The sequence below is a fragment of the Cheilinus undulatus genome, linkage group 8 (assembly GCF_018320785.1).
Source record: "Cheilinus undulatus linkage group 8, ASM1832078v1, whole genome shotgun sequence".
Classification (NCBI taxonomy): Eukaryota; Metazoa; Chordata; class Actinopteri; order Labriformes; family Labridae; genus Cheilinus; species Cheilinus undulatus.
The window spans coordinates 22,720,752-22,744,966 of record NC_054872.1 but is presented as its reverse complement, the minus strand read 5'-3'; the positions used below and the strand labels follow the sequence as shown (position 1 = coordinate 22,744,966).

The window sequence follows — 24,215 nt, the reverse complement described above, 5'->3', positions numbered from 1 at the left end:
AGTTTTCAAGCAAAGAATTGTCAATAAACCGAACACTCGTTATTTCAAAGGAAACTTTGTAGTCCTCCTTTCTCTTTGACCTGTAATGCTACAGTGCACCTGACTTCATGGACCTCATAAATATCACTGCTGCTCTCTTGAATCATTGCATAGTCCATGGTCTGGTACACAGCAAAGTTTATAATGGCTATGAGATTCAATATCACATTTCACATTTCAAAACAGTACCTGTGTTGTTTCAGCAACATTAACTTTAATCTCCCTTCATTATGCAATCTCAGTTTCAGTCTATGGCCTGATTAGACTTGAGTTTGAAACACACTGTTGGCCCTCAATTTGTCTCATATATTGCCCTGCCAGGAGGTCCTTATTAGCTTGTCAACCAGTGGCAGGTATGTGAAATATATTTTATTTAGTGCATTACTTCAGGGTGGTGGAGCATGCCTGAGGATGTCAAGGTCAACTGGAAACATGAGAAACACCGGGCTGAAGTCCTTTTATTGTAACATAGAGTACATGTTGCACATTTAATGGGAAGCTATGACTAAAGAGTGGGCATGGTTTTTATGCCCAATAGTAACAGAAAACACTGGTGAACCCTCTGATTTTTTCCTGGCAGAAATCATGTTGGAGAATGGAATAAATGGCTACTACAATGCTGGCAACAATGGCACATACGGTAATGTGCATAAGTTTTAGGCATGTAGGGTGCTAAGGATTCATCACAGGGCCTGATGTGTGACAGCCTGGGACTGGAGGGGGGGCAGAGTCAAGCTCAACACGTTGAAAGACATGTATTTCACTCGGCAGCCAAGGTCATCAACCACATCTCTGATCACCCTTGGTGATACATCCCGTAGACTGCTGGCAATTTCCAGGCCCTCAAAACATCCACAGCATGACTAGGGGCCCATGTTGACCCTACTACCCACCTGGATGGTACCTTCTTACTCTCAACATCCACCCCTTACTCTGCCTTAAATGTGTGGATTTTAAAATCTTTTCGACAGTGTACCTCCCCATGCCCTTAGAAATGGCAAGGAAATCAAGAACATGACTGGTGTTGTGCCAGTCCTTCTTCCCTGCCCCATGGTGCCCTCAGGCAGCTTACTCACCACATCCATGCCTTACTTCAGCCTCAATTTTTGGCCCAAACATGCTTAAAAGTTCTGCTCGGTACTGTATGTTATACCCAATTTCACTTGAGAACAAATATCCTTATAATATGATCCATGCATGATAAACAGTTTGATTCTGAACACTACTGCAAATGAAAGGTTGCAGCTGAAAATTCACCCAACATTCATTCTGTCATTAAAGGTTCAATTGACCATTTTTACTTGAGAAGCAAATTAGTATATTTGGTTTACATTGCTTTAGAGGATTTAGGACCTTCACACCCTTAAATCTGTCTGAGATGTGGTTTGTAAACTGTTCTTCTTTGGTGGTTATCTGCCAGCAAAGCTGTACAAATGGGGAATTTTCTGAAGACCATTTTATTTAAATTCAGCCAGAGCAGTCTTACCAGATTACCAGGGCTTGGTCTTTCCTTTCCTGGGCCCCTCAAAGGGTGTTTCCCCTGAAATGAGACACATCTATCTTAAAATTCCATTTCTCTGCCAGGTTGTCCTAAAATGCTTTAATGTTAGTTGTGTTTTCATCCTGTTTTTAAGCTTCTATATGACATTCAGTTATTTCCTTTTCCCACTGGATGCATGGTGTATTTGATAGCTTTCTTGCATGTTTGTTTATATTGAATAAATTTCATGGTCTGTCTTTAGGTTCCCCCTTCCCGTCTTGATTCAACCCTTAGAGATTTTTTGTTTGTTGAACTCACTATGTGAGATATTGGTAATAAATCTATAATTCCTGTTGCACATTTGATAAAAGAAAAACAGATAGTTTTACTCATAACAGTGGAGTATTCTCTTTAACGTGAACATCCCTCAGGCTTTAGGACCATGTTAGCTCAATGATGCTAGCTAAGTGCTAATGTTTGGTGTGTCATTACAGTGAAATGTGACATGCTAAACTGGTATAACATTAACTTTAAGCTTAACAGTAGCATGGACTTACCAATACTGCCATTCATCACTTACATGTGATGTCACACACTCACCTAATCCCTGGAGGGCAGGAAAGGATTCCTGTTATATAATATACTACAGAGAAATTGACATTTGCCACCTTTGTTTTGTCCAGATTTTTTTTTTTATTAACTTTTTTCTGAAAGAAAGTTTTTCAACTAGGCTTCTTCTGTCAGGACAGAAATACATGCTAAATGTTTCAAGATAATGTGGATTTAACTTCTGGTAGGTGTTACAGGCTTAAGGTTATGATACTAAAAGTTAAAAGTAAAAAAGAAGCTTACTATACTCAATGAAAACCCTACAACACAGCTAAGGATAAAGCTAATCAGCTACTCTAGCTACGTAAGCTACGTAGCTGATGACACAACACCTTTAACTGTTTTGCAGACCTCACAAGCCCATATTTTATTTATCTAAAATAGATGCGTAGCTTATGTAGCTAAAGCCAAAAGCTAAAAATCTAGGTAAGCCATGTAAGTTTTTGCCATATTTCCTAAATTTAACACAACTATCCTACATTGGCTACGTTACCAATTAAGTTTCATTAGCTATGTTAGCATTAGCTAAATTTATTAGAGCTAGAGCTGATGTAGCCATATTGGCTTATGTAGTAACGTTGACTATATAGCTAGCGTAGCTCAGTTGCTAAAGCATAGCTACATATCAAGTCTATGCTTCCATCCCAGACTAGACATATAATTATGCAATTTGTTGTACCAGCATATTACATAACTTCTGCCCTTCAGATGAGGTGTCCCACAGTAGTGGTCTGCAAGAGGGCGTGTTTGAGATCTGCAATCTGCTGCCAGACCCCTCTCAAAAAGCCTGGGTTATACGCCTATAGACCACTTTCAGAGAGAGAAACCCCACAGAGGAGCAAATGGCAGATTAATATTGTGACTGTCCTTTAGGGAAGAGACTTTTCCTAGTCCTGATTCCTGTCATTGAATATTGTGTTTACTTGGCCAAAACATGACTGGTTTTGAACGAACAATACAGCCCCAGAACACTGACTGACAGCTGACAATAATCCTGTTATAGTTAACTAAAGGGAACTCCAAAATGTTTGCAAAATAATAAAGACAAGCTTGCCCCCACTTCCCAAATGGCAGCATTTCTGTACCAAACATCATAAATACATTAAAGTGTCCATACATTGGTAGATTTATAACATGGAAGCAGTGTAAGGAGACAGACTCTCCTTCTGTAGATATTCCAGTATTTAAGTGTCACCTAACGTGAGCTCTCATTGGTATATTAGTAATTCAAATAGCATCCCTGCATTATATTAGGGCCACTTGGCCTCTGTACTGGTCATGTGACTGAAAGCTTTAACGGGAATAGTAATTTTTAATCACTGACAGTCTGTTCCCTGTCTTCTTATTAAACATAGTAATAGAAATGAAGAAAATCTTAGCTAATGCTTTGTCTAAGGCCTTTATAAAGGAGTTCCCCCTTTTAAGATTTAATCATTTTACAGGTAATTTGGTCCTTGGATATACTGTAAGTTTCCTTAAAAGACTAGCCAAATCTATAAATACCACACAATATGCTTGGAAGGTCAAAAGTATGATGGCTCATTTCAATATAAATCTAGTCAGCAGACTTTGCTGCTTGGTTCAAAAAAGCAAACATCCCTTGTTGAAAGTCATTCTCAGAGTTGTCTGAAAATGACACTTGTCCTACAGACAGGCATGCAAACATCTCCTATGAATGAGCCTTGTTGCATGCGTCACTCTCAACACCACGCAGCTTATAAGCCCAGAAGAGTTTCCCCTAAATCATTTCAGAAAACCTCAGCAGAGAAAACAAGGTGACCACATCAGCTGCAGTGGAAGTCCAGGGATCCCTCTCCTGTTATTTCTTCTCTCAAGGTTAACTGTGACTCACTGCTTTGACTGGCAAAACTTCCAAAGCTGGGCACAAGTTCTTTTTAAACCCTCATCCTTTTTTAATGCCTTTCTTTGTGTCTCTCTGCTACTGCTTCACACTCTCAATATGTCTCTTAAGGTCTTTCATCAGACATTTCACTCTTACGCTTCTGTCTGTGCATGATTTTCATCTGACACCCATCCATGCCTCCACGTTTCCTTCAGGTATCCCCATGTCAATAATTTCTGTTCTTCCTGTTGGGTCTTTTTTTGGTCAGTTAGTAAAATAAAGCCTTGTCCACTATGATTTCCATCTGAGGGGCCCAGGCACTGAGAGATATATAAAATATCCTGAAACAAGAACTCTGAGGTGGACCGCAGAGAGGCAAAGAGGAGAAACTGAGAAGGTCAAGAGCCATAACAAGGCAACATGGTTCTTCTGTCTGGACAACAAAACATAATAAAGTGGTGTGGCCTGAGTTCCCTGCAACCTTTCTTTACCAAGGTCAGCTTATCCTTATAGGCATAGAATAGAACTGAACTGACATTAAATGTGAAACCATATCAATGCAGAACTTATCCAGTCTGTTACTGGTTTAAATACTTGTTTAAAAGATGACAAAGGCACATTGAAAACTATACTTAGCATCAGATGTGCAGCAGTAATCCTTTCAGGTTTGTTGTTTTCAGCATTGATCTGCTTACTGTGAGGCTGAGATTAACCACAGACTTAGCCTTGTGCACCAAGCAGTGAGTCCACTGCCATTTTTGGATATTGTTGGAAAGGCTGTGTGTCTAATGCTGACATGCTAAAGCAGGGGCATAGTTAGGGATTTAGGGCCCCATAACCATCAAGCCAAACAACAAATGTTGTTTCATTTTTACAAATGCTAATGCATTTAATGTATTTTTGAACCATAATTCCCCCATTTATGAGCAGTATTTTTACTATGGTTAAATTAAATTTACTTGTGTAATTTCGCAGCACTGGACGACATTTTTAAAGGGAGGAGCAGGGAGCCCCCAGTATTTTATTTTACTCAATCTGGTACAAATTTCTGTTGACAAGCTCATTTAGTCGCTTTTGATTCAATAATGACACTAATTACTGAGAAAAAATAATTAAAATACACTTTTCATTGCAGGCTTCTCAAGGGCCCTTCCATACTGTGGGCCAGGCAATCAGTACACTTTTTCCCCCTCTGCTACACCCATGTGCTCAAGAGCAGGACTGGGAAGGGTCAGCTGCTGAATACAGGACTGGTAGTCCCAGCACACTTTACAGGCGATTTACAGGTGATCCATCTCACTGCATATGAGTGGTCCCAGTGGGTTGGAGCCATAAAAGGTGAAGAGAGAAAGGAGAATGACATGGGGTAAAAGAGCCACAGGTGAGACTTAACCTGGGCCATCTCCGTACATGGGGTGCAACCTAACCACAAGGCCATCTGCACTCCCATTTTCAAGATTTTGAAGAGGGTTTGGACAAAAATAAAGCTTGAGGAATGCTGGTCTATTTTCTTATAAGTAAAAGATATCGAAATGAAAGCATTTTCTTGTCAAATACGTGTTTCCACATACTACAGACAGTACAGAAACAGAAAACAGTTTTTCATATCGACTTCTCTAAGGATGTTTAAAAGTAGAACTGACCATTTATGGACTTGTAAAACACTACCACAGGTATGTTCAATATGTTCAGTTCAAGGAGGAGCTGGTAATAAATAGGCTTTCCCAAACAAAATACTTCACTTTTTTTAACTACAGAGTACCAAACACTAAAGCCACCCTAATAAAATGCTTTGAATAATTTCAGTACCTGCTATTATCTTAAAACAGCCTCTGTAAGCAGGCCAGTAGCCAGTCTAGTGGAGGGGAAGGGGTCCTTTTTCCAAAACCTCCCCTCATTTTTTTCACATTTATTCTGCGCTTCACTGACGTGCAGCTGTACTGGACCCTTGGCTATAACGGGCTTGGATACAGGCTTAGGGAGCCCAGCAAGGATGTTAAGATCCTGTTATATCTCTTTCCCTCTCTGAAGCTTACCTGCAAATATATGTAATTTGCATGACCAGGGGAACGCCTTTGTTGAAGAAAATGAAAAAGAGCTTTCATTGTCTTTGGTCTTTCACTGTCTCAGGTCACCATCAGCACAACAGATGTCAGTTCCCTTTTCCATTCATTCATTTACAAGATCTGTTATGGAAATGAGTGGGACAAGGATATGGGGCTGGTTCTCACACACAAGCACAAACACACACATTGACACACATGCAGCTCATAAGCAGATGCATACAAATCTTGGTTAACACGCAACTAGACCGTACTTTACAAATGTACACAGAGGTTACCATGGATCTGAACAATAATAGGCTAAGGCTAAGAGGGATCTGATATCTGTGTAGTATGCAAACAAGATGGCACAAGCACTACAAAGAGCTAATCTCACCCTATCTGTGCTGGTGGATTGAAATCAGGGATTGTTTTTATATTTACCTTTCAAGTCCCTTTATTATGTGCCATGGTACTACTGATAGACAAAAAGCCTTTATTAACCCAGTAGGAGTAATTCAGTTCCACTGTGCGTGAATTGCTCCTGCCCAAGAGCATGTATGCATACATCTGTAAGAGACTGAGAGCACAAGCAAAATTTACAGTAAATACAGAAACAGGCATGTCTACTGCATATGGACATTATGCATGTACATATAGTGCCTATAGCTGGTGCTAGTGGGCTCACAATTACTGAAATAGGGATCACCTGAGTGCAGTGAATGTGTCTCATGTGATTGTAGTAGAAGGACACCTGTGTCTGGGAGGTCCAGCCACTGGTTAATCAGTATTCCTGGCCACCATTATGCCATGAAGACAAAAGAACACTCCAAACAACTCCAAAAAATTTTTTATTAAAAAGTATAAGTCAGGGTATAAATCCAGAAAAGTTTCCATGGCACTGAACAACTCTGGAGCTCAGTTAAATCAATCATCAAGAAATGGAAGGAATATGGCACATGTGTAAATCTGCATAGATCAGGCCGTCCTCACAAACTGAGTGACTGTGCAAGAAGGAGACTAGTGAGAGAGGCCACCAAGACACCTATGACTACTCTGAAGGAGTTACAAGCTCCAGCAGCTGAGATGGGAGAGACTCTGCATACAACAACTGTTGCCTGGGTTCTTCAGCAGTCAAAGCTTTATGAGTGGCAAAGAGAAAGCCACTGTTGAAGAAAACTCATATTAAATCTAAACTAGAGTTCACCAAAAGGCATGTGGGAGACTCCATGGTCAAGTGGAAGAAAGTTCTTTGGTCTGACGAGACCAAAATGGTGCTTTTTGGCCATCATGTTTAGCAGGCACAAAACACTGCACATCACAACAAACACCATCCTCAACTGTGAAGCATTAATGTAGCAAAATATAGAAAAATCACGGAAGACAATCTTATTGAGTCTGCAAGAGAACTACAGCTTGGGCGAAGATTTACATATATATATATATTGTATATATATATATATATATATATATATATTTGCATTAATTTGTAGATATCTGGTTCCACTTTGAGATTAAAGAGGTTTTTTTTTTTTTTTTTTTTTTTTTTCAAAAAAGCCAAATTGTATTGACCATGGTTTTTAAATCAACAAAAGGGTTAAACATCCAAGGGTGATTACCTTTAAAAGGCACTGTAAACAAAAAGTAAGAATTCTTTTATTTAGTGTGGTATTATTTTAGATCCACCATGGCTGAGCCTCATACAAGTATAGCTAAAATAAATTAAACTATTGCCCCATCGTTGACAGGCCAAAAACCAGCTGACTTTTATTGACTCAGTGAGTAACTTTTTTGTTCCAGTGTGTGCTAGTGTGAGTAGATATAGAAGAGTAATACCGTAGTAGCATCTGGTTTACCTCCTAACACCCACGCTTCCTCTACTCGTAAGCTACCGGCCTCACTGCCAACTAACACATCAAAAAGATTATGTGTGTGAGTGTGTGTGTCTTTGAGTGGGTAGATGTCCATTTGCCATTCCACCATTGTCGTGGTGTATCCTGACCTCAGCGCTGAAAGACTTGTGTGTATTTTTCTGGCCTTTTGTTTTCGTGCCTGCGTGTTTGTTCAGTCATTCTGTGGGGAGATGTGACCTCACCACTGAGAGTTTCCTCACATGCTTCTCAGGCTGAGAGGTGGGTGAGCGTGTGTATATTCTCTGATATTACGTGGAGTCCTTGTGCTTCAACGTCAGCTGTCTAAGACATTTTGGCATGCCTTTGCACAGGCCAGACAGTGAGCAGATACAACAAAAAAAAACAGAAATAGAAGAGCAGATTGGTTTTAGGACCTTTGACGTCAGAGACCTTGTATCAACATCATTCGCTGACATCACAGTGTGGGAGTGAACTTCTACGTTTCTTACGTGACTTGTCCAGCATCCATTTCACACTTTGACCTTTATGGGGGAGTATCATTTAACTGTTCTTTGATACAATCATTCTTTGAAATTCTTAAAGACTTTCAACAAGAGACTGGAGAGAGAAAACAATTAACAACATCAAAACCCAAAATGTCTCGGGTAAATGTGAATTGATCCACTGACACAGTCCAATCAGAAATTATTATGTGTGCATGTGTAGTTCCTTTTGGAAAAGGGAAAATGATCATTTGATTGGCTTGTTAAACCCAGAGTGTGCATACTTGGATGACTGATACTTAAAAAATGTGCTCAACAGGAAGAACCAAATATTTTTAGCAAATATTTCCAGGTCTCTCACTTAATCAAACATCTAACATTCTCAACAATATGGAAACAAGTGTGAGAACTCATTTTGACCTGGGGCTTGATTCAGTGGTTAAAGCTGGAGTCTTCAGTTGTTTCCTGAAAAAATAAACTTGTATGAATCTACCAAGAAAAAACAGTCTAACCTTGCCTTGGAAAAAACACCCTTAGAGCAAGCCATGGGAGGAGATCCCCATCCTCTGAGAAAGGCATTGCATTGGGCGCAGTTTACATTAAGGCAGGCAACAGAAGGGAATGGAAATGCTGATCCCTGTCATGGCAGTGGGGGTCCATGGACATGTACCTTTAGCTCCTGTACAGTAAAGTAACCACTGGTACAACTCCTAGACTAGGGGGCAAAGCAGTACCATCTAGATATGGTTTGACTCAAATCCTTAAGCAACACCAGATCTAAACTCCTAAGTAGCTCAGCTATCTCCTTTATGAGGTTTGCCCTGGGCGAGAAGTGTCAGATGGGAGTTGGAAAACCATCACCATCTTCAGGTTCTACAGAAAAGAGAAGCTTGCCTCTGTGTCAGTACAAGTCATAGGAATTCAGGTGATAAGGCCTCCTATGCCGGTGTTTCCAGCACCTTCAGAACCTGCTGTTGTACACAGATGTGCAACAAAGTGGTCAGGCAGAGGGAAGACTTTTGCACCTCCTTCTGCTTGGAAGGAAGCCTTACTGTCTGTCAGCAACACTGCAGACAGTTTTTATCTGGACGAGCTGGGGGTTTGTCATCTAGTCATCTTGTGGACTTAGACGAGCTCTATGGCAGTGTCCTTTGAGAGTCCTTTAGAGGATACTGATGGAGCAAGTCCCAGGCCCTTTGTGACAGGCCATCTGGTCCTTTTATAAGATATGGCTAGCAGGATATTCTGTCCAAAGCTAGAAACAAATGGCGGAAGGATATGGATCTCCGGTTCTGTCTGCTTCTACATCTTCTTTTCTTATGGTATGATTCATTTGACAAAGTGTAATGTAAACTGCATGAAAGTGCAGCAATGTTGCAATTTCAGCCACAAATCAAACCAGGTCCCCCGGACTATCAAGTGTGAAAATGACCTTAGAGTAACGCCCAAGTAAAAAGGTAAAATGGATTAGATATGGACAGACAGATAGGTTCACAATAGGTGTAATTGTGGTGTTGTTCCAGACTGTCCTGGTCAACATGGAGCTGTTCTGCAAGGAGAAGCTTTTACCAGAATTTAAAAAATGCCTATACCTGTTTAAATAACCTTCCTGTAGGGTCCTGAGCTTGGCTTTAGTAGAGGTTTAGTAGCTCTGTCATTTTGTCAAGAAATACAGAGCAGAACCATGCCTCCTTCAAATATACAGCATCCAACTAAGGAGGGTTGGGATTCTGATTACCATGTCCCCTGGGCATTATGCTTGTAGATTTTCTGGGCATGTCTATTTTGTATGAGACTCTAAGATTGTCAGAGATCTTACAAGTGGAATTATATGTAATCTGACATGGAAATGTACCAGAAAAGCTGGTCAACAAGAGAAACATCTGGGCTAACTTGTTAAACCTTCTTCCACTCTAACCAGGTCTGATTATATTAAAATGATACCATGCAAAATGTAAGGTGTAACATTAAAATAGACCAACATAGCCTGCAACAGTCAACTTTGCTTCATAGGTAATCCTTCCATCATTATTCTTTTGCTTATCTGGGGTTGGGTAGCAGTGGCAGCAGACTAAGCAAGTCAACCCAGAAACCCTTCTCTCTCCTTAGCAAAGGTTTCCAGCATTTTCTGGGTCTATCCTGGGGTCTCCTCCCAGTTGGGCAAGCCAAGTAGACCTCCACAGGGAGGCGGCCTAGAGGGACCCTGATCAGATGCCCACCCACCTCAACTAGCTCCTTTCTATGTGTGGGCGCCGCAGCTCTACTCCAAGCCCCCTCCAGATGCCTGAACTCCTCACCTGATCTCTAAGGCTGAACCCAGCAGAGGAAACTCTGTTTGCATTTGCAATTACATTCTTTCAGTAACGACCCAAAACTTGTGACCATAGGTGAGGGTTGGAACAAAGATCGGCATGTTAACTGAAAGTTTTGCTGACTGACTCAATGGCCCTGTCCAACATCCCACAGTAATGCTGACTGCCATTTTAATCCAAAAACAACACAGGGAAATACAATCTCAGTATCAGCACTGCCCATCAAAGTGAATGACACAAATTTCACAAGCCAGTAAATTTAGCCAGGCATGTAATAATAAATGATTCAGGACATTTCTTGTGAGTCTTGTGAAAAAATCTCTTAAACCTCTGCCCCAAATAACCAAATGCACTACTCAGAATTTGTTTGAACATTTGCAGCAGATTTTTGAGACAAAATCAAAGCAGTCCAACTCCAAGATGCTGTAACAGTTCACAGTTTTAATAAAAGAGACAGTACTTTGCACTTTATTCTCTGGTCCTGTGGCCCCAACTCCTAAAACAGCTCTTGTCAGCACATGTTACAGTGTCCATCCTCACTAAGACAACATCTCTAAGTTCCAACAGTGGATATTCAAATAAGCATAACCAGTCTCACTAAATGATTTTGGCTGGTGCAAATAAACAGTTGTCATTTATTGTATTTACATGCTGTCAGAGCAGGACTGTAAACATTTATGCTGGAAAAGTTTTCTCTGTTCGCACTGATTAAAGCCACTTTGACTGGTTGGGTGTGTTACAAACTGGTTGTCAGATATTTAAAACAACATTTCTTCACACTGAAGAATTTGCATTGTAGGAGGATGGAAATACTTAATTTTGAGTTTTTCTTCATCTCTGTATTATTTGACCACATTTCTTTTAAAGTCTGACTCAGGAGAATGTGATCCCCTTAAGGAGACTCTTTGGTAGTTTCTACTGAACTCAAACATATCATATGTGCCTTCTTCTCCTCCTTTAATCAATATTCCCCTACAACTTTTTACACTCTAAAAAGCATGAGTGTTGGTTGAAGTAATGTAATATATTGCATAAATCTAATCCAGTTCTGTGCTTTAGTGGCTGTAGTGTACTTTTATGGGCTATTTCAACTTGAAATTGCAAGTTGTTCCTGTAATTTAGAACTATGAGCTTAGGTAAAGCATATTAGGTTTCACTTAAATTAATTTCTTTGAGTCTGTTGTCATGACTTACATTTATTTTTGACCTTTCCTCTTGTCGCTGGCCTGACTGAAAATAGCAAACTGTGTACTGTAAGACAAAATTACAGGACAAAGTTGTATTTTTTCATTTGAAAAATTTGTTACGGTCAATAAATGACTTACTGTTTATTTTTATGTACTGTTTTGTGTATTTCTTAATTCAAAATGATCACATAGTCATAGAACCTACCTGAATTTGAAGGCCATGCAAATTTTAATTCAAGCAAGTTTTCCATTAGCCTGACGTTATTAGAAAAGTTATACCATCAGAGCATTTATTTTTTCCTTTTGTAATTTTTGAGTTGACCTGAAAAAAGTGAACAAGAGGGTACATGCTGCTCATGAACGTTTGCGTGAGACCACTGAGCCCTTGTGCCTTGCTGTGAGAGGCTGTGATAGCAGCTCATCGCGGAGGTCTCGGAGCAAGCATTGCCTGGGTGTTTGCTTGATCTTGCTTAATCCCACCTTTGGGCATCAACTAAAAGATTATATGGAAAATGCACACGCTTTCTGGAAGAGCACTCTCTCAATCAAAAGTACCTTTCAGTCATTTATGGAAAGACTGAACAGTCAAAGGTTCTCAAAAAAGGTGAGTTGTGTCAACTTAAAAATCCAAACAAGCCATTTCAACTTTTTTTCCTGACTTAATAAAACACATGTTCAGTTTTAAGTCAAAAGTGCTCAATCATTTTGAGTATTTTGTTTTTATTCAAATTATTTGACAACCATACCTTAATCTGTAGAGTTTTCCGAGAATGTCTTTGGGCATTAGACATTTTTGAACCATGAGTGAAGTTATTGACTCAGTTAGAGAGGTCCCACCTGTGGTTACTAACTTAAACATTGTTAGGGAGTTGCACTGAACTCTCTGGAAGAACCATTTTTTAGATCAAACACATTATATGGTCTTGCACTGTGAAACTGAACAGTTAAAAGTTCTTTAAAAAAAAAAGTTAACTTAAAACTTCTTATGTTTATTTCAGCTTTATTTTTCTGAGTTAATAGAACACAGTTGTTAGTTTTAAGTGAATACAAGTTTATTATCCCTTAATCTAGAGTTTTCCCAAAATGCCCTTGGGCATTAAGCACTTTTCTGCCATGAATGAAGTTACTGACTCAGTTAGACATGTCTCGCCTGTGGGAAACAACCCAATACACAACAGATGGTATACCGAGCATGATGGGAGAGGACCTCCCAGTGCCTTTCAATTTCTGTCACTTGTGGCATTTAAGTTCTATTAACTCATCGTGGATAACTCAAAAATGTATTTCCACTACTTTAAATGTTTGAAGTTGACTTGCATTAAATTTTTGTTGCTTCAAAGAACATTTTTTATTTGAAAGAATTTGAATTAATTTATGTATTTGACTCAAAGGAACTGTGTTATTTCAACTTATTAATTTCTGCTGGAAAGGAAACATTTCTTAAAATTCATCCAACAATTCTCTTTTTTTTAGTGAACCTCTGATATTTTTAGGTATTTACACGACATAAATGCCTTTCTCTTCCCTTGAGTTTATGAATGAATCCTCATCATCTGATCGTCACTGGATGCAGCCCTTCAGTCCTCATTCGCCTACACAATTTTCTACTTACAACTAACTAACTTATTTTAGGCTTGAGACAGCACTGAGACATACCAAATGGGTGGGCAAACGCAGCTCTCTCTCTCTCTCTCTCTCTCCTTCTCTCTTTCACACACCCTCTCACTCTCGCTCGCTCCCCCTCTCTGCACAATATAAGTGCGGCTCTGTGATGGAGAAGCCACCTCACCGCAGTTCACTTTTACGCAGAGGAGATGAGCGCTCGGATACCAAAATCCAACCCGGCCATGAAATTAATATTGGTGAGTACAGCAGAGTGTCTGCAGTCCTTCTGTCCAGTCGCCTTATCTGCTAGAGCACAGGAACTACTTTTTTCCTGACCGAACGTCAGTGGTTTTGGTGGGAGACGTGAATTACTACCGAACAACACGTGGTTTGATGTACGGTAAATGTGGGTATGGGAACTCGCCTTGCTCCAGATTTTTTTAAAATGAAAACATAATATTACTGACATCGCTTTATATGCATACGTCACGATATCGTGATGCGTAGTAACTTTTACAGGTGTCAGTAATTAGCCTGCGTTTGTCTCAACGCAGTAAAATGTCGACTAGTCTTACATATTAGCAATTTGTGTGAAGGTAGGTAGGTGCTGTCTTTTCCTCGCTGCTTTTAGGACAGACATTATCCTTTTAATGTTAGGGTTACTGTAGTTCATATTCAGAAAGCTTCTTCTACGCAGTGCTTTTTGTAAATTGAATCAAAACTGATGTGAATTACCCCACCACTATTCTAGCAACGTGCCTCACACCGTACACTTTCATGACTTTTATCAGTGATTTCTGACTTTCTGGGAATTTTCTCTTCGAGTATTGAATGTAGGGCAAACCCAGTTTGTAAAAGCTGACATAATTATGATGTTCACTAGACAAAACAACACTCGACCATAAAAAGCAGAGAACAGCCCTGAAACATAAGCTTGTAGTGGTAATTATCAGTTTAGGTGAGGAGAGATGCCGGGTTAAGGCTGTCATTTGTGTTGTTTGCATAGAGGATTATATGGTGCTGTAATCTGTGTAATGTTAAGCTCCAGTATGTTGACACATTGCAGAAAGAATTAAACCTAAGATTGTGTCTAATGACTATACAATGTCAGGATCAATTAGGAATGAATGTGTTCGCTTTTATGGCAAATACACCTGAAGAATCAATGATTATTGTAAGAGGTTGTTTGATTTGGTGATTAATGGAGCTAATTTTAAATAACTGCTGCAAGGACCAACAAATTAACCTTTGACTTGGTCTACCTCGGCTCTGTGCTTGCTTTCACTGAAATGAATGAAACTCAGAACATGGCATGCTGCCAGAAACTGCTGCATTTGCTGTAAATTTGTTTTTTCAGTGTTTCCCAAACTTTTCAGCCCGCAACCCCCAAAATAACAGTGATGGGGACCCCCAATGACCCTAAGGGTGGTTGGGGCATAGTTGAACACAGCTGTACACATTCAAAAATAGTCATGTGCAGTCTTACGTTTTAAGCACTTTCTAAACATTTATTTTGATTTAAGCATAAATCTCACCAAATGACCACGTTTTTATTTGAAACTGAACTAATTTTCTGCATATATTTCTGCAAAAAATGGTGAATCATAAAACTTAAAATGATTTTGAAATATTCTTTGTTTTTTTTTTTTGGAAGGCATCTTGGAACCCCCTCTCAGTGGCTCACAACACCCCAGGGGGTCCCCACATCTAGTTTGGCAACTATTACACTAACATACCAACATGTCTCACCCCACTGGTTCCCAACCTGAAGGATTTAGGGGGGTAAAAGGCTTTGCATTTTGCACATGATGATAAAAAACACGATGAAACACTTGTGCTCAGTATTAAGCTAAGAACAAACATCTATCCCTCCTCTGTTGGGGTTTCAATCAATGGAAACAATACAATTATTATCTTTTGATAACTATGCATTGTTGTATGTTTCTTCTGGGTCTTGGAGGGTCTCAGCTTTCTTTAATAAAAGTTTGAGAACTACTGTCCTGCACTGTTTTGAATGCCTAAGAGGGACTAAGACCAGTTATTATATCCCTTGGTGTGTTTTGCATGCAGCGCAGCGTTTACAGGTTTTGCATATGTTCACGGACAGATGTGTATCAGGACAGAAACAGATCAAACACTGCAGCTGTACAAAACACTACCTGTCATTGTGGGTTGTGTGTGTGTGTGTGTGTGTGTGTGCTTTTGTTGTTTTGTGTGAGTGTGTGTGTGTGAGAGAGAGAGAGAGAGGGAGATGCTATTTTGAGAAGAGCACAGTCGGTCAGTAATTCTGTTTGTGTGTGAAATGTGCATGTGTACTTTTTGACACACTTTTCTATGATTGCACACTTTTTCCTCCTCTGCAGAGCCGTCTGCAAGCTGCAATTTTCCTGAAATAGGCAAATATTTTTTTCCTACACTTTCTGACACAGCCGTCTTGTGTTTATCCATTATCCGGCTATCAGTCAGTCATTTTGCCAGCCAAAAAAGCCTTTACTTAGCTAAATAATGACTCATGGGTCAGCCTGGTCTGTCAGCATCCAACCACAGAGTCAATCTTCACCACTCTGAATCTCCCGTAACATCCAGCCTGTTTATCTGCCCGTCAACATACCAAACAGCCAGCCGCTCGGTCTGTCTAAGTAATTCTATGTTAAAGGGACACTACAATTTTGTGTCCAAGACATTGTTTAGGCTTGGAAGGTCAGAGATAAATACACCGCCTGCACCTGTGGGCTTTTCCTGTTTCCCAGCATGCTTTTGACACATGTGGCCACGGTCTGTCTGCTCGAAACTCACACTTTTTTTGTTTGGGTCCTCGCCTGGGATGATGTCAATGGAAATTGGACATCTTTTAGTTATCTTGATGGTCTTTTTTGGCTTTGTGAAGAAGACATGTCTAAACAGTGGAAAAGTGTGATTCAGGTGAACACAATTATGCAAATGAGGAAGATTTGAATCTTTCCATAACGTATTGTCCTCTTATCTTTTTACCTTCACTTATCTTTTTTTTCTGTTATTTTATTGTTTTCTATTATTTTTTCCTCATTGGGATTTAATACTATAACTGTCGTTTCTATACAAAACTTGTGGAATATATGGTGATTGGGGTTTTTCATTGTTTTCCTCCATGAACATGTGGATTGTTGTTGTTTCTATTGATCTTATCTGTTACTATGGTAGTGACTGTATGTGGGCAGCGTTTTGAGTCCAAAACAAATTTCCCAAAGGGGCCAATTAAGTGTATTGAATCATAATCTATCACATTGTTTTGTATCGCATTGTGTCATATCATATTATGTTGTAGAGTACCATACCATATAGGGCTGGGAGAAAAAATCGATACAGCACAGCATGGCAATATTTTGTCCAGTGATATCATCTCGTCCACCAGGTATCAATTTTTTCAAATTAATTGCTAATATGAACTGAAGTCTATGATAATGGAAAAATACAAATTAATTGTTTTGAATTGTTTGTCCAGTGAGGTCGGCAGAGGTGACAATCATAGAGCATGAAAAAATTAGTACAACAAACATGGCAGCACCATCAGAAGGACGTTAGGAATGCAAATTAGGCACGAATGAAATGGACATGACACATGAGGTTTGCAAGCAGTGCTACGTGAAAATAAAGTACTGTGGAAATACAACAAACATGAGGCCAAGACTAATGCTAAATCAGCTAATAAGTTGAAAAAAATCAAGTGGATCACAGTACATCGCAATATATGGTATCGCAATACTCACTGTATTGCAAAATGTTTAAAATCGCAATAATATCGAATAGTGACCCAAGTATCGTGATAATATCGTATCATGGGGCCACTCAGTATTCCCAACACTAATATCGTACCACATCATACCATCATATCATACCTTTTCATAACATACCATATCTTGTTGTGTCATGTTGCATCCTATTGTGCTGTATCTTATCTTATCTTGTATTGTTTTGTATTGTATCATATCCTACCAAAGCGTAATGTATCACATCATATATCATATAATATGACATTCATGACTGTGTTCTTATAAAATATTTTCAGTTATGATGGAAATGCATCTCAAGATATGCTGCATTGCATATGAATTCACAAATTTAAAAAATAACTTTTAATGAAAAATATAAATTAATGTTTTCATAACAAAAACACAATTATTTTTATGTAGCTTAATATATCATAACTTGGTTGAGAAATATATATATATTTTAAATAATTTATACATTATTGCAATATGAAATGTATCAAGATGTAGTAAATATGTTGGAAAAATGTTAATAATTATAATATGGATTTATTAACTCTGCCAAGGAGGTTATGTGATCAGTTGGGTTTGTTTGTTTGTTTGTTTGTTTGTTTGTTTGTTTGTTAGCAACATAACTCAAAAAGTCATGGATGGATTTTAATAATTTTCAGGAAATGTCAGAAATGGCCATGTCTCCACCCCACCAGGGAGGGGGTAATCAGCAAATTAGATTTTGGGAGTGATCCGGATCACTGTTTGGATCCAGGAATGTTTTTAAAGGATTCTTCACTATTGCGAGATAGGGCTAATGGCAGAGGTCTGTGCTCTCTGAGTGCTTTTCTAGTTTTAATATGGAATCATAATAATGATCTATTCTAGCCTTGTATGGTATCGTATCTTAATGTATGGTATGGAGTCATTTCATATCGTATCTTATCTTTCGCGTTGTGTCTCATTATGTCATAGTGTATTGTACTGGGTCGTGTCATGTCATATTGTATCATATTTTTCCCATTTATTTTCATTGTAGGGTGTCATATCATTTCCTACCATATCATATTGTATTGATCATGTCATATTGTATCATATCTTTTGCATTGCATTGTTTTGTATCATATCACACTTTATTGTGTCATCTCGTATTATATACATATCATCTCATTGTTTTGTATCTTATTGTATTGTATCATCTCATATCATATGGTACAGTCTCATATCATATTGTATCGTTTTGTGTTATATTCTATCATATCTTTCACACTGCATGCCCTAGTATCGTACAACTTCGTATTGCATCATTTCATATTGTATTTTACTGTTTTGTTGCCTATATTGTGGTGCATCAGATCATACATTGTATTTATATTGGATCTATCATACTCTATTGTATCATACTGCGTTACACTGTATCATACTGTTTTGCATGCTGTATGTCTGCATCCATTCTTTTATCTATACATCCATCTATCTTCAAACAGTGGGCATAAAATAGAACAATTGTGACAGATTCTTGTCTTAATTGTACTTAATACTATATTTTTTACACTTTTATTTACTCTACTTTATGTATGGACTCAAAGGTCCATATCAGCATGAATATACTAACTGCTTCAGTTTTATACAAAGTAAAATAATGCAATTATGACATGGATTTCTTGCTCTATCTGTTTTGACCACCTCCACAGCCTGCCCTTGTTTATGATTTAGCTTCATTCTTTTCTGTATGATCTTATGAAGAGTTTAAGAGCCTCCTCTACTATGAGAATCTACCTCTATGTGCTATAATTCTTAAATAACAGTAAAATGCAATAAAATCTACATCAAGGGAACAAAGGGGGATGACTGGTTGTGTAACAAATGTAAAAATAATAATATGCTCTTGGAGAACAGGGGATTAATGTCCAATATAAAAAAGAGAGGAAACCAAGCACTCCAAACAAGAAAAATTTAACAATGAGGAAGGAAATACTTAAAAGCCTTAATTATAGTAGCCAAATCATATAAAGAAAATCTGCAATAACTTTTCATGTTTTGTTGGGGTAATATGGGGACTGTTTTGACCCTCAGCTTCATATTTACCATGCAACTCATACCTTTGGACAAACTAAAAGGGGAACAGGGATCTATCCTATACTCCAGTATGATTTGACGGTATCTGATTTCTGATATTGTGTATTATCCATGCTCCTTATCTCTGTGCCTCCTCTCCCTCACTCTTCATTGTGACAGTTGGCTGAAGCTCCTCCAACTTCCCCAAACCTGCAGCAGGCTCTCAGGCAGACAGTAGGCACTACAGAGAGGTCACTCAGCCAACACAACTCCTTGTTTTTTTAGTTAACTTCTAGACAAACATTGCAGAAAGGGTGAGGAAGTAAGTGTGGCTAGGGGAGGGAGGGAGAAATACAGGGGGTGTGTAAAGCTACAGGACCGATTTCAAACAAACAAGCACAAACGTTTATTTGTAAAGCAACGTTTACCTGCTTCCGCACACCTTGCTTCCTCTTTTCAATCAACAGTAAGGCTGATAGCAGAAGTGTTTACATGCATGTGGGCGTGTTGGTTTGTGGTACAGTTGTGATAAACTCATTGATCTGATGTGAGTGGGAAGGATGGAGAGATTACAAGATGAGGGAGAGAGAGTGTAGGCAAAAGAGGCACTGTTATTGTGTTGGCGTCTGTTTTATCTAACAACTGTGTGAGTCATATTAAAAACAATGATGATTCACCAGATGCAAATGTCTGCAATGAAAGTTCATCAAACACCACGTGTGTGAGGGCATAAGGACAATTCAGTCAGACCCTTTTAGACACAAAAGCTCATTTTATAATGTATCAAGGATTTCAAACAGTTTTTTAGGGATGTGACTTTTGATATGAGTCTTAAGTTTTCAGGCTATATGCTTGGGAGAAGATTTGGTTATGAAATAGAAACATTTCCACAATGCAAGTTCACTTTGAATAGTTTTTATTCAGCGTAAAGGAGCAGCTTGATTTCACATTATTTTAATTTCATCATAATCATTGTGATATTATAAAGATAAGAGTCAATGATAAAGATGAGCTTTTTTTATTCCAAAGGGGGCAGTTTGCTTCACAGCAAGCAGTAACACTCAAATCATTTCACAACTGCAGAATACATCAGAGAGAAAATCAATGACAGGAAATGAATATCACAATTATACAGTATATCACATTGAGCTTCTCAGTGGCAGTCGGGAAAAAAGTGTTTTTCAGTTGTTTGTCCTACATGTCACAAGGATGTTTCAGTGCCAGACGGCAGCTCCTTGAAAAGAGGTTGGTTAATTAATTTGTTGTCAAATTTCCAAAATAGGGACCAGTCAGCTTCAAAATGATTAGAAGAGTATGAGCTGTTTAATGGAAATGTAAAACAGCGTTCTTCTGTATTTTTTGCCAACTGCTTTGCTTTTTTAAGAAAGAGATGCATTTTTTTAATATCTAAAAGGATCTTAGGCCTAACCCTTAAAATGTTCCACAGGAGCTTTGACCCTCTTGGATAAGATAAAGCTGATTATTTTTTTACATATTTATTTGAGATGGTAATGGTAGCCCAGTGGTTATGTCTGCGCACACTGTGTACAAAGGCTATTGTCCTCAAAGTGGGCATGGGTTTAAATCCTGCCTTGTGGTAGTGATGGGCCATTTGTGAACGAGCTGGTTCAAAGAGCCGGCTCTTTTACGTGAACGATAAAGGCCGAATTTCATTTGAGAGCAGTTTCATATCATTATTACTGTTACCAATTATATTTTTAGAAAGATCGTGTGTGTCTGTGTGTTATTTGATTGATTTTCAGCAATTTAAAAAATTGAGCATAGTTGGAGTAAAATACCTGCCCACATATCGAACATATGTCATGATATTGCCTAAAATTTGCTGGTCAAATGAAGCCAAACTGGTACTCAAATAAAGAGCCATTTGGGGGCCGAAAGAGCCGGCTCTTTGTGCCGAACTGAGCCAAATGATCCAGATCACTGAAAAGAGCCAAAATTCCCATCACTACCTTGTGGTTCCTTTCTTGCTTGTCATTCCCCAGTTTTTTGTGCCCAGTTTCTGTCCACTCTTGTGTCTGGCATAAAAGCACCAAATATATCTTTAAAAATGTACTGGAGCATGCAAAAATGTCTTAAATTAGCTAAGGGGTCTGGCTGCAGACTGTAGTTTGCAGGTTGCCCTTTTCATAGACTGTTAATGTGAGATGCTAAACATTTTAAACATAAAATTGGTGTAAACTTTAAGTTTGGTAAGGGTGAGGATCAAGTTAAGGGTTAGGATACCAAAAGTTGCATGTTAAAAACCTGACCTGGTTTCAAAATGTCTAATTGCACCAAGCTTATGAAACTTAGGTAGCAACGTAAGCTTTAGCTATGCTTGCTAAATCTTAAAATTTTCTTAATCCGAGGACTGACATCTTTTTTGCCTTTTGCATTTAAAAGTAGTTGATACATTTATTATAGTAATGATAATCATTCTCTTATCTTAGTTCAGCTTTCTGTTTCAAATTGAACTAGAATGGCCGTCTGAGGCAGCAGACCCACACCTAAGCAGCACCGAGGAACGCTCCCATTGATTACTATGGTGTTCAAAATTTCAAATTTCGAGAAAAACCGAACAGGTGCACGGATCATCACCAAAATCTAATCGATTCTTCCCTGCCACTATCCCAATATTCCTGAAAGTTTGTTGAAGATCTGACTTTCCGTTCTCAAGTTATCTTGTACACATACAACCAAAGAAACAAACAAACACACAAAGATACGGAACCCTTTACATGACCCTGCCGATTTCATCAGCGTGGGTAACAAAAATAGCAGAACAGACAAACTGAAAACTGTTCAAAGATTATATTTGGTGTTCAGCACAGAAGCAGACTTGTCTTGGACCAATCAACAGACCAAACAGTATTAAAATTGCAGATGTTTAACTTGTGCTCACTCATTAGTTAGCATCGGTCATTTAAAGATGGTTGGTGGAGCGTGTGCTACGTGAACTACTGCAGTAGTGAACAATGGCTTTTAACAAAGAAGAAGGAGAACTGTGATCTGGACCCCCTGTTATGCAGCTCGACAGCCTTGTCCCCTCTCTCCCTGAATGAATGCAAAAAAAAAATCTCTATACACGCTCTCTCTCACACACACACACACATGCAGAGCTGGAATCCCCCCTCAGACCACCTGCGTTCTTCAGTTAACTGAAGCCATGTGCCTGCTGGATAAGCTGGTGACGTGTGGTTTGGTCCCTTTGTGCCATGGCTCCTCTCCTCATGCTGTAAATTTACAACTGACCTCAGGCTCCAAAAACTCTGATTCTCCCTTTTTCTGTGGATTTCAGTCAGCTCCATGTTCAGTGTAATTCAAAGACTGTTTGTTGGACTGTACTTGGAGGCTAATTTGTCCTGGAAGAGTTGTGATATTTCCACAACAGCACAAAGGAGCACAGGTTTACTGTTTCATATTATCATTTAGGACTTAAAGTGTAATTAAAAAATATCTGTTTCCAGTTACTCAGTTTTAAAATAACCTGTGCTATCATATCATTGTTAATCAAAATGCACCTTCCAGAATCTGTTGTTTTTCTGTGCCTTTTGATCATGCAAGAGATAGCCTGAAAAGCTCATAATGGAGAGACAGAGAGCAGATGATATGGCCCTCTGTGTCACTGCAGACAGGAACTGCTTTGAGTAATGGCTCATTTTAGGTCCATGTCATTCAATCATAGAACCTTTTTTAGCTACGAGGGTCAATGAAAAAAAAAATCAATGAGCTATTTTTCTGCACTTGCCTGTCCTTGTTGTTTCCTCTGAAAGCTTGTCTGGAGGTAATGTTTAGATCTGTCAGGTGTCTGTGGTTCTGCTGCTGCAGCTGTTCACAAAATGTGTATATCCAGATTTTTTTTTTCAATCTGTGATGATAAAACTTCACCATGGATGCCATAATGACACCAAATAGGTCAGAGATCAAACAAAAAAATCCCTCAGAAGTCTTCTAAACCCTGTCTCATCAAAGTTCAAGCACTAATTCAGGCATTATTTTATTGAACTTGACAGATATAACATGTCAGGGGAAGTACTAAATCAACATAGTGAGAGAGATCAACTTTGACAAGTTTCTTGTTGTGTTCCAGTCTATGATACACATGTGCTGCCATTTGTTTTCATTTAGGAGGATAACATCTGTTAAAAGCACATGTTCTCTTTTAAAGCTTCTTTAAAGACAAAACAAAAAACAACACTGACCACAAATGGGATTCATTGGCTCAGATTCTGTAAGCAGTCTGTATCAGAGGAAGTTGATTTAAACATATGAAGTTTTTATTGGAGCCATTTTTAGTCAGAGAGATGCTCTGGGGCATTTTGCTAACAAGCCTATCAGTTATACCTTAATCTGTCCTCTCCTCCATCCTGGCTCCGCTCCATGTAGGATATGCCTCTCACTGAGCCTCGCTCTGATGATGCTAACAGTATAATTAAGCTGTCAGTGGCCCCTGGCTGCTGTGTAATTTGGGTTTCCAGTGGTTCGTCCATGATGTCGTCAGATGGCAGTTTTCGAGGGGCGGGGAGGGTGAAAAGGTCAATATCTGTTTGATCGGCTGATAGACAAACTCACACTCTCACCACAGGAAATCTTCCCAATAAATTAATTCATTAGAAGTAGGATGTTTTTCTTTCCCTCGGTAGCAGAGAGCTACTGTGCTGGTTGGCCTGGAAGATTTAAGTTCTGCCTGAAAGAGGCCAAAAATGTACAACTGTATTTAATATACATGTATTAAAGATTCACCATTAAAATAGGTGAACAGTTATGATAAGGTGATTCAATTCAGACTACTAAGACTAAGACTATTAAGTGTGAACCTACATGCTTCACCAGTTTAAATCTCCTGTTTGTGTTTTAGTCCACTGCAGAGCTGAATTGTAATGGCAACAAAGTCACATAATGTGTTACAAAAAGCCAGCTTGCTTTTTTAAGGTGATTAATTAGTCA

General features: G+C 38.8%; 1 protein-coding gene across 2 annotated transcripts in view; it reads left to right on the top strand.

The window, feature by feature from the left end:
* The first annotated feature begins 13,605 nt into the window (after positions 1 to 13,605).
* LOC121513088 (tumor necrosis factor receptor superfamily member 11B-like) overlaps positions 13,606 to 24,215 on the top strand; it is a 42,759-nt gene continuing 32,149 nt past the window's right edge. The window contains exons 1-2 of one of the 2 annotated variants that reach the window (XM_041792597.1): positions 13,632 to 13,730; positions 15,128 to 15,255. In XM_041792597.1, the coding sequence (XP_041648531.1) occupies positions 15,214 to 15,255 (42 nt within the window). In that variant the 5' untranslated portion in view covers positions 13,632 to 13,730; positions 15,128 to 15,213. Of the gene's footprint in view, positions 13,731 to 15,127; positions 15,256 to 24,215 lie in introns of both variants that reach the window. The other variant, XM_041792596.1, reaches the window with a different exon arrangement.